The following is a 17,229-nucleotide window of genomic DNA, read 5'->3' as shown; positions in this document are numbered from 1 at the left end:
GGGGTATAAATCCACTGTCTACTGTCTGCCATATTAGCCTATCAATAACTGGTGTTATTTATTTAATAACACAGATCTGGCCATTTCCAGAGAGTATATATTAGGTTGTGCATGAGCAGGTATCGATACATACACTTTGCTGTAAATTTTCAGATTTTATCCCTATCCTATCCCCTGGTAACATTTGACCTCACCGTGTGGCCACAACCGCATGTATTTTACCAATACAAGCTTCTGCTTTCAAGAGCTTTTTGTTAGCTTCTTAAGAATTCAATTAAATGATGTAAGCAGGATCTCATTGGTATTTCAACACATTTCAGAATTTGGCAAAAACACAGATTCTTTGCTAACAAAGTAAACTACAATGCACACAGGGAATGAATGGAAAACTTTTAAAATTAAAAATAATGTCATTTCTACTCCCAATGTCTTGCTATTATAATCATTCCTCCATTCTCATCTGGAAAACATCATAGCGAAGTGGGAAGAGCATTAGACCAGGAACCCAGAAGGCTGGGCTGGATCTTCCTTGCGCAGGTCAACCATTATTTTTGAGCCTCGGGTTCCTAATCTGTACAGTGAAGAGCCTGTCTGCCTTTCTTTTCTGATAATGTCGTGCTGAAGATTGACAAATGAGACAGCCCTTTGACAAAGCTATTCAAAAGTGCACCAGTAGTAATTAAAATGAAAATGCTTCCAGCTCTCTAGCCTAGTAGACTTTGCTCAAGCCAGTTGAATAGCAATAGTGGACATCACTTGCTAAAGGATTCCATCCCTCCCCTTTTTGTTGTTGGGTTGACTTTCTGCTCGTCAATTTTAATTGGGCAAAATAGAAGCGTTATGTACCATCTGCCCCTGGCTAATGTTATTTGTTTAATTCCCTAAATTAGCTTCAAGCTAGACATGGGTGTAGCCTAAATGATATTTTTAAAATTTTTATTTTAAAAACTGTACAAGAGGCAGACATCATAAAGGAAATGTTATTGTGCTGAAACTTTAAACTTATGGTTCAATATATTGACCACCGTAAAAAAGCTGAACTCAAGCATAAGTTGGGAAAATCCTGGCAATACAGCAAAGAGGAAAATGGTGAATTTCATTAATATAAAAAGCATGCTCATTAACTCGTGAGAAATAAAGATGACTAGTAGAAAAATATGTAAAATATTTGAAAATCTTGAAAAAATTTCACACAAACAAAACCTGTGAAAAATGTTCACCCTTCATTATTAATATAGAGATGTAAAACAAACTCAAAGGATGGGTTTTCATCCATCACATTGCTAACGTTAAAAACTGCTGCCAAATGTGCCCATTTTTAATATTTTGAGTGAAGCGATGCATTGACATATTCTTTCTGTAAACAGAACAAAACCAATCCAGACTCACTACCGTGGAGTCCTCGCCCCCTCAGACCACCCTCTGAGGAGGGAGGGCACAGCAGCCTCCATGGGTTCCAAGACTGTAACTCCTTATGGGAGCAGAAAGCCTCATCTCTTCCAAATGCTGACTGTGAAGTTCACAGCCCAACATACAACCTCTATGAAACTCTAGTCGAGCAATTTTGCTTCTCACAATTTATTCTAAGCAAATAGTAAATTGGGAACAGAAAAAAAAAGTATGAAGTAATGCATTTCCGCAGGCTTTGTAATAGAGGCAGATTGGGTCGATATACTTATATATGTGTCCAGGAAGTAATTCAGCCAAGGGTTCTGTGACGTTTCGAGCATTCACACTGAGTTTTTACAGTGGGATTATATCGAGGGGATTTGACAGTCTATCCGATAGTAGTATTTAGTTTCTGATGAAATAGACTGGTGCAGAGAGCAGAGCATGCATCGTTGGCAGGTTTACCCCGTTGTGAAATGAGATGTCACTGAGGATACATGCTGACAAGGAGCAGGTGAAATACAGTATTGGCCCACAAGTTAGATGTTTGTTATACTGGCATCCTGTGAAAGTTGAATTTATGCCTTTGATGGGACCAGTTGCTGTCTGGTCAGGGCTTTCATCCCGAACATCTAGGCATGATGAGGCGAATTCTCACGAAGAGGTCCCAGGTAAGCAGGAAACCATCTCTCTTCTGGCTCTCCGACACCACTTTCTTGCATCTGCAGATCATCAGCCTCGACATCTACTAGTCCGGGCCTTCAAAGCAGTGTATTTGGTTGGGAATTTATTCCTTTTCTTTCTCCCACAGTGTTTGCCAAGCAGCCCCCTCTCCTCTTCACAGTTCCTATCTATTTCTTGGTGCAAGGGCTGAGTGTTGAGTTCAAACCTCTGCCGAGTTGTGCCACACGTGTGATGGTTTCATTTCCCCAACCCTCCTGGGAGCCCTTCTGAACAATCCTCTCCCTTTCTTTTGGAGAGTCCTTGGTGGCCCAGGGAATTAAGCACTGGACTCTTAGCTGAGAGGCTGGTGGTTTGAACCCCATGCATGTGGATTCACCATGAGTGTAGCAGCAAGCCACCACTCTCTTTTGATCCTGTTGTTTTCTTTTTGAAAATTTTTATTAAAAGATCATTTTATTGGGGGCTCTTATAGCTCTTATAATAATCCATACATCAACTGTATCAGGCATATTTGTACATACATTGCCATCATTATTTTCTAAACATTTACATGCTATTTGAGCCTTTGGTATCAGCTCCTCTTTATTCCCTCCCTCTCCTAGCCCTGACCTCATGACCCCTTAATAAATTATAAATGATTATTATTTTCATATCGTACACTGATCACTGTCTCCCTTCCACACTGTCTGTTTTTCGTCTCCTTAGAGGGGTGTGTGTGGTTACATACTGATCATTGTGGTCAGTCCTTCCTTCCTTCCTTCCTTCCTTCCTTAGTTGCAAAAGTCTTCAAGCACCATCCCTAAATTTCTGCATAGCATTGTTCAATTATCCACAATGAAAGCAGTTGAGAAACTTTTCAAAGTAATTACATCGTGCCATATTTCTGCCGCCTTCAATATAGTTCCCAAATGACATTTTTTTTTGGTGGGATGGTCACATTTCAGATGCTCTGAAACTTATGGTTTTATTTTAGAATCAGCAGTAACCATTTTGAGCAGGTAGATCATTATTTTGGTTATTCAGTTGAAATTAAATGAAGATTTACTTTGAGCTGCTTTTCCGCTTCTCCTCGAAATTACCAACACAGTAAGGAGACTTCTTTTTCATTTTTCCCATGTCAAGCCAAAGAGGCGCAGTCAAAGGAAACAGGAGAAGGGACCAGAAATAGAAAATTTGAAACTTGTCCTAACAGAGACTGGAAAATACTGAAACTCAAGCCTGCAGACAGAGAAGCTGCAAAGCCCCACTCCACCTCTCTAGCCAACCACCAGTCGACTCAAGCCGGCTCTGGCTCAGGCAACCTCATGTGCAGGAGTGTAGCTGTGCTCCTGAGGGTTTTCAGCGGCTGATTTGCAGAAGTAGATAACAGACCGGCCATTCTTCCAACCCACCTATGGATGCACTTGAACTTTCAACTTTGCAGTTAGCCGTTGAGTATGTTAACTGTTCATAGCATCAAGGATTCCATTTTTCACCAGAACCCCAGAAAACTTCAGGAATTAAAGTCACATGGTGCTCCTGAAAGTCGGAGAGACCGAAGGGCCGCAACCACCAGGCGGGGTTGAAAAGGTGTTTAAGAAGTGGTTAGGGCTCCGTGATCACTTTCCCTGCCCTGTGCAGGACCACTGTCCTTCATCCACTCTGACATAAAGGTGACAGTGTGACGTTGAAAGATGTGAACCAGAAGAATCCAGATTCAGGGATCCCAGGAACAACCTCGTATGAATCCAGTACTGAAGACATGCATGTTGTGGTTGATTCTTGAAAAAGATGGCTGTGCGAACTCCTCAAACCCTATAGATGTGTCTCTTTGCAATGTCACTTAGCCTTTCCTTCCATCCATCAAGAAGAGCTTATTTACCACCCCCTGAATGTAGGCTACCCTGGTGACAAGATTTAACTAATAAACTATGGTGGAAAGGATATACAAGTTTTGGATCCTAGATGTCAGGGAAGACTTAAAGCTTTCACTCTTGCTCATTGGGAATTGTGAGACCATCCCATGAGGAAACCTAGGAACTTTGTTGTTTTTAACAAAAATAAGATAGTATAGAGAAATGTACAGCCAGAATAGAATGATTGTTGGAAGTGACGATGGAGGGACTTTGTCTCCTATACCTTGGACATGTTGTCAGAAGAGACCAGCTCCGGGAGAAGAACATCCTACTGGTAAAGCAGGATGAGCGGCGGTGAAAAAGGGAAGACCTCTGATAGACTGGATCAGATGCATTGACACAATGGCTGCAACGACGACAATTGTGAGGACTACTCCGACCCAGCAGCGTTGCCTTCTTTTGTGCTTGGGGTTGTGGCCAGTTGAAATAGACTGCCAGCACCACCTAACAACAACAACAGCAGCAACAAAAGGAACGTGCTGCTAGGTGCCGCTGAGTTGGTTCCCCTTGCAGTAACCCTCTGCACAAAAGAACAGAATGCCGCCCAGCCCCGGGCCAGCCTTGAAACTGTCGTTACTTTGATCTCACTGCTAGAGCACTGTTGGTTCATCTCTTTCAAGGTCTTCTTTTTGTTGACCTTCTATGTTATCAAACATGAGGTTCTTCTTCACGGACTTCTCTCCTGAGAAACACGACCAAGGAGAGTGAGATGAAATCTTGTCATCCTCACTCCTGGAAAGCAGTCTGGCTGTATTTCTTCCAAGAGATCTGCTCATTCTGCTGGTAGTCCATGGGGTGTTCAATATTAAAGGAGAGAAAGAGCCCTCCGTCAAAAGCTAGCACCGACCTCAGGCCTGCTGGTGAGGCCATCTTGACCATTTCACTTGTCAAGGTAACAGACGGCTGTAGTTCTAAGCTTCTATGCAGCCTGCAGGGTAATTGTCCAGCTAAACCCAATGCCAATTGGTATCTGACAGAATTATGATCAAGCAAGTGGTTTTTGTTTTAAGCCTCTTAAGTTTTGGTTGACTTGTTTCACAGAAATAGATAATAAATGTAAAGATTAAGGGAATGTCTGTGCAGTGAACTGTGAAAACTCTATTGCACTTCCAGTCACAGCTCCCAGGCTTATCTTCTCCAGGCAAGGGATTGGAATAATTTCATGGTGGGAATATTACTAGTCGACGGGGAAAAAGAAAAAGAAAGATATTCACATCAGCGACCTCCCAATAAGGAGCCCAGCCAGTGAATTTACAGTGAAGCACACTTTTCATTAAGCACTGTTCATGAATACAGTTTCAAACCATCTTCTTGTTAACTTACCTACTTTGTACATGCTGCCAGGAGAGACCCGTTCCTGGAGAAGGACATCATGCTTGATAAAGAACAGGGGCAGCGAAAAGGAGGAGGGCCCTCAAGGAGCTGGATTTGACGTGGTGGCTACAGCAATGGTCTCAAGCATGGAGCAGTCGTGAGGATGGTGCAGGACTGGGCAGTGTTTTGCACTGTTGTACATAAGGTCTCTGTGGTTCTGACCCACAAACAACTTTCCTATATAAATATATAGCCAAATGCCACCACATGTGTGAGAGGGTGCCTAACAGAAAAGACCAGATACTAAGAGAAACAGGAACAAGCAAATTGGAAAAACCAGGCAATGCAGCAGGAAGGGTATTTTAGACATTGCCATGAATAGCATCAGAGTGATAGGAAAACAAAAATGCAGCCATGAAACAATAACAACATGTGATGTTTAAGGGAGATTCAGAGTAGTCATGTGATGTTTAAGGGAGATTCAAAGTTGAAATGAGCTATTGGAAAATAAAAATATGAAAGCAAAGAAGAAAATGTATAGATGCCTTAGATGAAGTTGAAAAAATGACCCAGGAAGTAGAAGAATAAAATCAAAAGCAATAAAAGCAAAAGAAATAAAAGATAGAAGGCAAAGATAAGGAGATTAATGGATTTACTTAGGAGGCTTACTACTGAATATTAAGAGTTACAGAAAAAGACAAAGTAGAAGGGTAATTTTATTCACAACAAATATATTTATTTATATTAAATCAGTAACACAATTCCTCTTCTATACTCAATGATATTCAACATTGGTATGGTCAGAGTCATTTAGACACTGAGTATTTATTTAGCACAAATGATGATATGGTGGGAGGATGTGTAGAGGCGTAGTTAGTTTTGTTGGCCCCTAATGTCTAAGTTCATCATCACATGGCAAGGCTGCTTGGACTTGGATGACCCTTGGTTTGGTCCCCTGGGTTGACCATATTTATGAATGTGGAGAATGGAGATATGATGCTTTAATATTATTTGCATTTCTTTATGTTTTCTCACGAGGTTAGATGTTAGAGTTGCTTATAGCATGCTTTTTAGAATAAGACAGTTTGAATCTTTGCAATGCTATTGATGACAAACATTTCCATTGTTCCTTACTCACGTTTCTTAGACACTGTATTTCTACTTGATTATTTCTATCCTCTTTTCATAGTATAGTCTTTAAGTCTGGGAAAACAGCTAGTCTAGAAGTAATTTGACAAGTAAGAGGTCTGGAAATATATAGGCAACTATGAAAAATTACATTTTTACTTTTCCATTTCTGATTTTTTAATTGAATGATTCTGAATATTTTAAGAAAATTTATGAAAGTCTCAAAACATTTTATTTTTTAAGTTACCAGTTTTCCTAAGGTTAGCCAACAAGAGTGGACAGTTAGCAATAGCTCCACCATTATTGGGACTGGAAACCCACGGGTGCCGTTACACTCTGTCCTACAGGATCGCTCGGAGTTGGAATCAACTTGACGGCAGTGAGTTTAAATACTTAACTTGTTCCTCCCTGACTCTTTCCCAGCATTGTGCACAATCGAAGCACAATAAAACAACATCTATGACTTTGTACTACTCTTGTCTGATTGCTTTTTACAGAATGGAGTTCTTTTATGGATTATAGATGGTTTTAATAATATCACATTTAATTAGGACCTTAGAATATTTTTAATGGATTTTTTTTGAAAAATATTTTTGTGTTGAATTATCATTTACAGCAATGTCAATGGTGTTATACTTACATAGTTTTTGCAAAAATGTTTGTCAAATAAGCATTTATCAATATGACCTCAATCCACTATAGTATTACAAAATCTGGATTCTTTAATATCGTGTTTGGATTTCTTTTACATCTGCAGTATTGGGCACTCCGTCCATTCCATTGAGCACTCTAGCTGACCATATGGACTTGAATGATTTCCATGGCTCTTCAGCCTTCATTGTCTTTTAAAGGGGCCTTGGTAGCACAGTGGGTTATGCATCAGTCTGCTAATCATGAGGCCAGTGGATCAAACCCATTGGCAATGGAAACTCACCAGGAGCTCCTCAGGAAAAAGATGAAACAGTCATCTTCCATAGAGATTTGTAGCCTTGGAAACCATATGGAGCAGTGCTATTGTGTCCCCTGTGGTGGCGGTGAAATGTAATCTACTCATTGGCAGTTGGTTTGGGACTTGTCACTTAATTTTAATTTTACAATTCTCATGGAAACGTCTCTACTTATTATGTAAGTGCACATGTTATGTATACTTATCCTTTCATTAGACTATAGTGGTAAGCCCCAAGTCAGCAATGGATTTAAGAACTGACGGCTAGCAGAAGAGACTAGCCATACACAAAGTTAGCTACAACGTGAAGCCGGAAGCATCGCACTCTGGCACCATTCGGGAGGTGTTACAAGGAAACAGATGCGGATCTCCTCTAACGTGGGGGTGGATGGAATTGTCAGGAGACAATGAAAGGTTATGAAGTGCCATAGCAGGTGACTCTGGTTCAGTGGAGGGGTGTAGAGATTGGTGCACACACAGGTGAATTTACCTAGAAATAGTCTATTTTACTAGGGACTGATTATCTTTTACAAAATACCCAGTATTTACAGTAGACAGGAAACCTTAATTTGCATACAGCTACTAGCTTATAGTGAATGACATTTATTTGGCAATGGATTTGTACTGATCACTGATTTCATTTTAGTACTTACTGGAGAACATTTATCTAGTGTGTGGAGGCCTGTTTTCACTGATTAAATATGAAAAATGGATAGACTGAGATCATGCTCATTTTTCTAAGGATGAAAGCGCTTTAAATGGTTAACTCAAGCATTGTCCATTAGTGCTATTTCAAGAGTGCTTCTAAAATCAGCACTCGTTTTGCAGTGTAGCGCTAAATGGACTAGCTTTGTCTTACAAGGACACACATACCTTACAACAAAACTGACAATACAAGATCCGTTTCAGAAGCGGATTCAGTATCCTTGCATTTTTGATACCGAGAAGTTTGTTTAAGTGTGTGTGTTACTCCGGCACATTTTTGGATGTGTTCCAAAGGAAAGAAAGTCAGCCATCCGCTAGTCAGGGCATGGATAGAATCACCTTGGGACAATGGAGCATTATGTCCTCGGTTAGAGAGGAGACAGCCTTTCAGACTCACTGCCCCAGATCTACGAGGCTTTCTATAACACCACACCGTCTTTAAAACAAAAATCAATGAAACGACTGGCTAAGCGACAATTGCAGGTGTTGTCCTAACTCTGTTTCATTTAGATGAGCAACGTGACGGCAGACTGTTGTCTTGACATCATAAGGAAGTTTGAAGTGTCCGAAGAAAATAAAGCCAAAAACGTCCTTGGCATAGAAGGTAAACTATTAATCTTTTTAATTTCTCAATTTAGTCTACTGTATTAAGTTCCAGCAAATGTTTTATGAAGAGAAATCAGGAGACAGCCACAGCATGACAGATAATTGAAAGAAAACTAGAGACCCACGCACACACTCTCATTTTTCTGTGGTGGGGTGTTGTGCTAGTACGTTTTCTTCGTTTTACAGTAACATGGAGCCTCCTCATCTTCAAGCAGACCCACTTAATGCACCTGTGTCGAAGGGCAGATCACAAAGGATTGCTATAAAATTGTAGAAACCTCTATTAAACAAAAAACAGCAAAATAGGAAGCTACTGTTTCTTGACATAGCCTCTCTGTAAAGGTATACATTTCTGAAGGCAGTGTTCCTGTCTCTCTAACCCTCCCCGAAAGCAGTCTGTATTCTTTGATTTATACCAAGTGAAAATGGCGGCTGTAGCACATACTTAAAGGATTAAAAGCATGTGCTGTTTTGTTAATTAAAAGTTTTGTTGGCATAGAATTCACATATCACACAATTCCATCATATTAAGAAGAGTAGTGCAGGCAGGTGAAGGGCAGAAGTAGAGTGGTCAGTGCTGCGATTAGGGTGCATGAAGGAGAGATGTCGGAGATTACAATTTCAGATGCAGATGGCGGTGCCTCCAGTCAGTTGGAAGTCTGAGTCTTTGGGTCACATAGCTGCTGTTCAGTTACATGCATGGGGATCGGCTCAGGAGGGAGCGTTGTAGCAGTGCACAGTGGCCATCTTTAGTTACGCGGCAGATGCTGGGACTGCCGAGCCCCTCCATGTAGTGGAATTGAAACCCTAGGGGATGACTTACAATCCTATCTGTTTCACTTTTTGGATGAGCAGCTTTAAGTTTAGTGCTGATGTTTTCTTCATTCTCCCGGAAGTGAAAGTACTCAGGATTGATCAGAGAACCTTCAGATTATGATCAATTGGAAGGGGAGAAGACTTTTCATTGTCCAAACACCCTCAGGGAACTGGAGTCAAGGCAATCCCCTATTCAGCAAGGCAGGCTCATAATGAAGAGAAGGCAGAAGCTTTTATGAGCATTGACCTTTCAGACACAAAGAAGAGAGGTGCCTCTGAAGACCTGTTCTTCTTCCTTCTGGGAAGATAATCACGATTTAACTTCTATACTAAATGGCTAAATAGAAACATGCAGAACAACAAAAAAACCAAAGCGTGATTTTTTAGAAAGGGAACATTGAGGCACAGACTTGGTCAGTGTTACTCGAATATTCAAACTTTAAAGAATTTTTCAAGTGGCAAGGATGGGTGCTTCATTTAGCAGGGCCCTCCCACCCCTCCTTGGAACACGGCCCATTCTGGTTCCCAGAGACAAGACTGATGTGAGCGGTGGGAACTGGCTGTGGGAGCCAGGCCCTAGCCCAGTGCTCTGCACCACAGACAGCAACTTCAAGCTCCATGCTCTTGCCAAGTCCCATTTTTTGGGGGGTGGGGGAGGGGGAATAAGGAACATTCGAGAAAATATATTCTTTTTTATTTTTTTGGGAAAATATATTCTTATGCCTAGAATTTTGTCCTTCTAAGTTGGTTAAGGCAAATAAATGACCAAAAGTTTATGGACATTTTCATTCCTTTTATTTCCATTTATTCCACAGACTTTTTGAACCCTCATTCCTATTTTCTCTGCGAACATTACAAGAGTTTGCATTTTAAATTGCAGCGACATGGAACACTCCCGGGCTCCAGTTGGTTTCCTTAGAATCAATAAGATACTTGGGCAATGGGAAAGCTCTAGGAAAGGCTCTGATATTTCTTTCATTCACACATTATTTAAAGCACTAATGTTTTGGTAATTTCTCTTTTTCATAAGAAAAAATGTATACTGCTTATAAATGAGCCCACTCTTCTAATATAACATAATTATCTTTTAAAGCAAATGATATTGAAAAGGTGCAACATAAAATTTCGTTTTGGAAAAAACAAAAAAAGAGCCAAGCAACCATCACCACAACCAGTCAGTGTCAGAACATTTTCTTCATACTCATGGTTTATTAGCTCCCCACTTTCCCACAACCTCCCCTGCCATGCCCCTAGGTTGTTATTAATCCAGTTACTATAATCTCTATAGATTTACCTATCCTGGGTTTCATATACAGAAAATCAGACAAAACACAAACACCCAAACAAACAAAGCCAACAACAATAACAAAACAAAAGAGAAAAAAACTCTAATTGGAAAAGAAGTTGAGAATATTAAAAACTGAAACAACTTAAAAATGGGTTAAAAGGAAGACAACCGATTAGGTATTACAATTTAGCCTAATTATATCTGCTATAATTTGTAATAGTATTTTAAAACACTCTGTCTGATAGCCAGGCTGTTCACATCCATGAACTATGGTCAGAGGGGATTCACGGGAGTCTTCCTCCATGTGTGCACCTGCAAATAGATTTGGTCTTCTTTCTGATAGCCAGGCATCATCTAGTATCTTCACCACACTTTGCTATAGCACCCATATCTTCAATGATCTCTCCATGAACGTTGGTCTTGAGTATAGTCATGTTGTAAGAACTAATTGTTCTTAGATTGGGGCTAGAATTAAGTGCGATCTTCAAATACATTCCTATACTGTATCTATGTTTATATATGTCCCTGGTTTCCTTTAGAGACATCATTATCATTTTATGATAAGGTGACCAGGCATCCCGCTTTTGGTGGGACAGTCCCAATTTTTGGTGTTTTAAAAAAAGTCGCAATTTTTGGAAAGAATGCATGACAAGCTAGGGAACAGTCTATTTGGTCCATATAGACCAAATTTTTAATCAAGAACCCCCCCCACCCCGTCAATAGTGTCCCACTTTAAATCTGGTTACCTTATTTTATGATAGAGAACATTATAAATCACCTAGGGTATAAGTCTCAATCAGAAAACAAGGAAGCAAATAAACAAAAAACCTAGAAAGTATTAAAAATCAGATCAAGCTCAAAGTATATCCAAAGGGAGATCAAAATACAAGGTTTTTAATATTTCAAGTCAGATTTATCATTTAAATCTACAATAATCATCTGTCAAATACGCTTTGTCTGATAACCAGACTATTTGCATCTCTTACTTATAGTCATAAGGGAATCACTATAGGCTTGTTCTCTGTGTAGGTCCTGGAAATGTATTTTGGGCTCCCACTGTCATCCATAGTCTTCTGAGACTGTACTTCTTTAAGGGAGTAGAAAGCCTCATCTCTCTCCTAAGCAGCAGCTGGTAGTTTTGAACTACCGACCTTACAGTTAGCAGCTGAATGCATAGCAGCATAGCCCACTATGCTACCAAGGGTTCCTGGTGATTGTATTGATAGTGTCATTAATATAGTCAATGGTAGAGAATTTAAAACACCGTTGAGAATAGGAAATCATACAAGTATAGGGTGGTATTTTAGACTCCAGTACATGAATTGTTCACTTGTATAGAGTAAACTCTTAAGTGACCGGACACAATTTACACAAAGGGGGTTGGTGATAGGGTGAAACTTTCAATAGCACTCATTCACAAAGGCAGAATCATGCCTACTAGAATAATACACATCATAAGAAAGCATTAAAATTGTAAATATATGGTAGTCCTGGGCTACCATTCATTAGACATCCTCAAAGCAAGTGATCTGCTGAACCAAAGTCTTCCCACCACACATCCCAGAACTGTCAGATAGCAGCCATCTGCTTCTTCTCCCACTAGGGTATTTCAGCCTTAACTCCCAGGAGGTATGCACAGGTGAGTTTGATGTAAAGCCCCATTCAGTTAGTGGGGTCTCTATCTCAGGTCCTTCTGGTTCAGCCCATGAAGGATGTTGTACACCCTTCAAGGTTAGAGTCTGAATTCTTAGTAGTCTATGTAGCACAGGGCCTGGGTTGTCACCAAGGGCCAGATAGAAACCATGTCAAATGTTTCCCATTAGGAAGAGAGTACTGGGTACATTATTCCCATCGAGTTCTGTGTAAATATTGTTAAGTATTTTTCCCGATAGGAGATTGCTGTACCTGGTTTGCCCAACAACAGAAGTGTAACCACCTTTTCTGAGAATCCCCCACCCTGTCACCTATCTTGAGTTGAATTTCCAGGAAGGTTCACTTACCATTCATGAAGGAGGGTCTGTGGACTAGGAGTGACTTTATTAGCACAGTGTTGTATGGCAGCGCAGATCCTCAGTTCTACCTTCAAATCCACACACTTGTTGTTTCAACTCCTCTATCGTCGTCTCCTAAATGTACAGTTACTGAGGATGTCGAAGGAATGGTAGCCCAGGACTACCATATATTTATTTACAGCCTTTCTTTCCTGGTTCTGTCCCTCCTCCTCCTCTAGCCCTCTGAGCTTTGATATTGGGTAAATGCTGCCCTTTTGATCTCATGTGCTTGATTTTTTTTTTCCCACCACCCGGGTGGGTTTATTGCCAGACACGAAGGGCCATAGTCTTGGGGGTCCTACCATCTTTTTCAGTCCTCCCAGCAGCCCAGGGTCGCCACTGTTTTGATTGGATTTTTGTATTATGAGAGAACTAGTCGTTAGCCAACCACTGATTGCAGAGATATGTTTAAATACGTTTTCTTTGGAAAAAACCCATGCTTGCATGGGCTGAAATACTAATAACAGTACTTTTGACTTACCCTCATGATGGATGCCAACAATGATTTGGACTTTTTTCAAATAACTATTTTTTTGTTGAAATGGCCTCAACCTCATGATTTCATGAGGGAAATTCCAGGTCTAAAATAAATATTCTAAAAAACGAGCTCTTGAGTTGACTTTTGGTTCCTAGAGACCCTGTCTACCCCACAAGGTGTTCTAAGCGGTGGTCTTGACAGAGGAGCCCTGGTAGCTCAGCGCTTGGATATTTGCCTGCCGTGTGAAACCACCGGCTTCTCGGTGGCAGAAAGATGTGGAAGTCTGCTCCTCTGAGGACTGACTGCTTTGTGCACCGTATGTGTCAGTGTGAGTCAGATGAACTCAGTGGCAGCAGATTTGTTTGTTTGTTTTCTGGTTAATATTTACAGAAGCACATCTCCAGGTCTTTTTCCTTGGGAGCTGTTGGGCAGATTTGAACTTGCAACCTTTCAGTTAGAAGCTGAGCATTTCACCATTGCACCACCAGGGCTCCTTGACTTGAAAGTAAATGGACTTTTCTAAAATTTTAACAGCTGACTCATTATAGTCTGTGGTGGTTACTTGTTTGGCCATGATCTTCAAGATCAGCAGTTCGAACCTATCAGCCACTCCAAGGGAGAAAGATGGGGCTTTCTACTCCCATAAAGAGTTGTAGTCTCAAAAACCCACAGGGGCAGCTCTCAGCTCTATCCCATCCTATACGGTCATCAACTTGTGGGCACTGAGTTTGATTGGTCTTGAGCGCTTGACAGGTTGCTGGAACGCATCTCAAGTATGACCATGCTATTTTATACTTGAGGCAAATGAGGCTCAAACAAATGAAATCACTTACCCACCGTCAACTATTCATAATTCAGCCCCGAGGATTTTACATAAACTAGTATGTTACAGATGTAATTATGTGCATTGATAAAATATGCACATTTAAAATATGTACGGAAATAAATTGCTGTCTGCCACCCAAAATGAGAATCTCCCAGAGAAGATCATCTTAATGAAGCACTACTGGTAGCCTCACTGCCCATGTAGCAATCAAATCCATTGTTTATCTTACTATTTTTAATGGCTAGCTTCATATTCTCTTCTTCCCCCAGGCTACTGTCACAGAAGGTCTTTGATAATTTGAATTTACTTTCTGGGGTAATTAAGAGGAAAAGGAATAATTTAGAATCTTACATCATTAGAAACCATTTTGAAAGCAATCAGGGCAGATAAACAACTCATTGGAGCCTTCTCTGAAGGCTAAGAAAGGCACCCTGTCTGCTGGCAAGACCCCGGATTAGAGTATTAACTGTGGCTCTTATATCGGAGACTGAGTGTTTGGAAGGAAGACATCCTCCAGAGACTCAGAGGGTATTTACAGATATAATTTTCCCACTGAAATCTTAAGGACTTGCAACCATTTACCCTAATACGCATTCTACTTAGGTACTTGTGGGTCATTCCTCCATTCATTCATACAGTACTGCATGCCTCTTATTTAGGCATTATGATTTGAAAGATTGTAGAAAAATGATGTTTTTTATATCATCTTTAAACACTGCTTTAATAAAATGTGTTGGCCATTATCAGCACCTTCTCAAACCAATTTCATAGTCAAACTGTAACAGCCCGAGTTTAGGTTGTGCCTGACTTTTGACCTCTGCCTCGATGCTGTTTTATAGTTACGTAAGCAATACGTTTTCAAGTCAGTGTATTAACTTATCATATTGCTGGCTGGTCAGTGTACCTCGAGTGTAACTATGACTTTACCATGGCCTCAGTCACTCATGAGGTGCCATAGTGTGATCAAAGCTCGGTTTGAGCAGTTACTAAATGACTTTGTAGTGAGTGCCCTTTCAGTACCCAATCAAAACTTTAAAAAAGTCACTTCAGTTTTCTTAAGGTTATGTTTAAACTGCTTTTCTCTAAAACAATATTTCAGTTCTCTGATGCTATTTGACCTGAAGCAAATCTCTACGTGCCCCAGTTTTCTCCCAAAGACTGCCCTAAGGGTCAGTCGAGAATCACTTTGAACACATTTTGACCTCTCTTATCCCTTAGGGTCCTTTAAGCACACCTGCTCTGAAAGCCACAGTACTTGACTCGCATCTCTCATTTCCCAAAGGCTTCACCAGCTTCATGCGTAGTCCTGCTTGTGACGTATTTAACCCTCTGCACCAGGAAGTCTTTCAAGACATGGATCAGCCCCTCTGCAACTACTACATTGCTTCCTCTCATAACACGTACCTGACTGGGGACCAGCTCCTCTCGCAATCCAAAGTGGATATGTATGCTCGGGTGCTACAAGAGGGCTGTCGCTGCGTGGAAGGTATGTGTCCTTCGTCTGCACTCCGGTGTGCATTAAAGAACATGTTCTTTAAGTAGTCAGTCTAGTCTAGCCAGTGAAGAAGAAACCCGAACTCTATTCACACTAGTCCGAACTAGCTTCCTGCTCATAAAATAAAGATGTAAGCACCCAAGATGGTTGTATTTGACAGTGGGGAGGAAACCTTTGATGACGTTTGATGTGTGGTTTCAGTGGCATGTTAGTGGGAAGGTGGCTGTCGTTAAAATGCTGTGGGTTGGTGCCTGGGTGTTTCTGGACCTGAGAGGGAGGAGTTAGTAGAGAAGAGGTACTTCATGAAAGAATTGGGGTCCAGTTTTGAGACTTGAAAGAAGGTAAACGAACATACAGATCTGTTTTTTGAGTAAAGTAAGGCAAAGAGAAGAGTGGCTGTTGTTGAGTGATAACTTGCTTTCTCAGGGGAGGAAGACAGACTGTAACCATCACATATGAAGTAGGTAGAGGTTGGGTAGAGGGCTTAAGAAGATCAATAAATGCTTGAAAAAAAAATGAACAAAGAATGGGAAAGGTGTTGATAAAATAAGAGGGCAGGCCAGCTAATTAAAAAAGAAAACCCTCTATAGTAGGTTCTTCATGTTTAGACCGCTTATGCCCTCTTCCAATGGGATACATCTACTTAGTTGTGGGAGCAATCAAGGCAGACTATAGAATTGATCTAAGGCTCTGGATTTCTAGGACTTTGTAGTGGGTTGAATGGCGGCTCCCCTTAAAATATCTCCCCATGTAAATTTCTGCAACCTGTGAATGTTACCGTAGGAGGAAAGGGTTTTTTGCAGATTAAATTGAGGAACTTGAAATAAGATCATCCTTGGTTACCTGGATGGGCCCTAAACCTAATGACAAAGTAACCTTATAAGAGACAGAGAGGGACAGACCCAGACCCGGAGGAGAGATGGTGATAGGACAAAGCAAAGATTGGAGTGATATGACCACAGCTGCAAGGAAGCCCACAATGCTGATGGCCAATAGAAACACGAGGATGGAAGGTAGAGATTTTCCCTCTCGAACCTCAGAGGTAGGAGTACTACCCTTAGAGTTTTCAGGTTTCCAGCCTGCAGCGAGATAGCAAGTCCCCACTCTTTCAAGGTGCTAAGTTTGCGGGTACTCCATTTACTGGCAGTCATAGAAACGATTACAATTTCATTCAGCATCTGTAAGGTGTTTGGGCTCCTTGAAGTAATACACAGTGGAGATCTTATGTCTAGGAAAGAAAGTGAGGCTAATAAAAGGTTAAACAGTGAGGTTAAAAGATTAAACGACTCAAATAATTAGAAAAATCCAAGGAATTGCCATCACACGCAAAAGTCAAGGACAAGGAGTTGTCACTGGCAGGTAGGATTTTGGATGCAGTTACAGGTGATGACAATATCCAGGTGTGTCATGGGAGGGGATGATTCAAATAGAGTGAGGGAAGATGTTGCTGACCTGGAGGGGTCAGAAATTACCAGTGGTGTGAGTGGCGAAACAGGGAGGGTAGAGGGAGAATGGGTAGGAAAGAGGGAACCAATTACAAGGAACTATATGTGACCTCCTCCCTGGGGACAGACAACCGAAAAGTGGGTGAAGGGAGACGTCGGACAG

General features: G+C 41.0%; 1 protein-coding gene and 1 pseudogene across 1 annotated transcript in view; both read left to right on the top strand.

Moving 5' to 3' along the window:
• Positions 1-17,229, top strand: part of PLCH1 (phospholipase C eta 1) — a 261,944-nt gene that overhangs the window by 164,746 nt on the left and 79,969 nt on the right. Inside the window, exons 7-8 of the mRNA XM_045297657.1 lie at positions 8,572-8,665; positions 15,409-15,612. Of these exons, the coding sequence (XP_045153592.1) occupies positions 8,572-8,665; positions 15,409-15,612 (298 nt within the window). The remainder of the gene's footprint in view (positions 1-8,571; positions 8,666-15,408; positions 15,613-17,229) is intronic.
• On the top strand, positions 9,260-9,793 carry LOC105978752 (annotated as a pseudogene).

This window comes from Echinops telfairi, unplaced genomic scaffold, assembly GCF_000313985.2.
Source record: "Echinops telfairi isolate 266 unplaced genomic scaffold, ASM31398v2 ScPeMD7_7420;HRSCAF=8458, whole genome shotgun sequence".
Classification (NCBI taxonomy): domain Eukaryota; kingdom Metazoa; phylum Chordata; class Mammalia; order Afrosoricida; family Tenrecidae; genus Echinops; species Echinops telfairi.
This window is presented reverse-complemented; position numbering and strand designations above follow the sequence as displayed.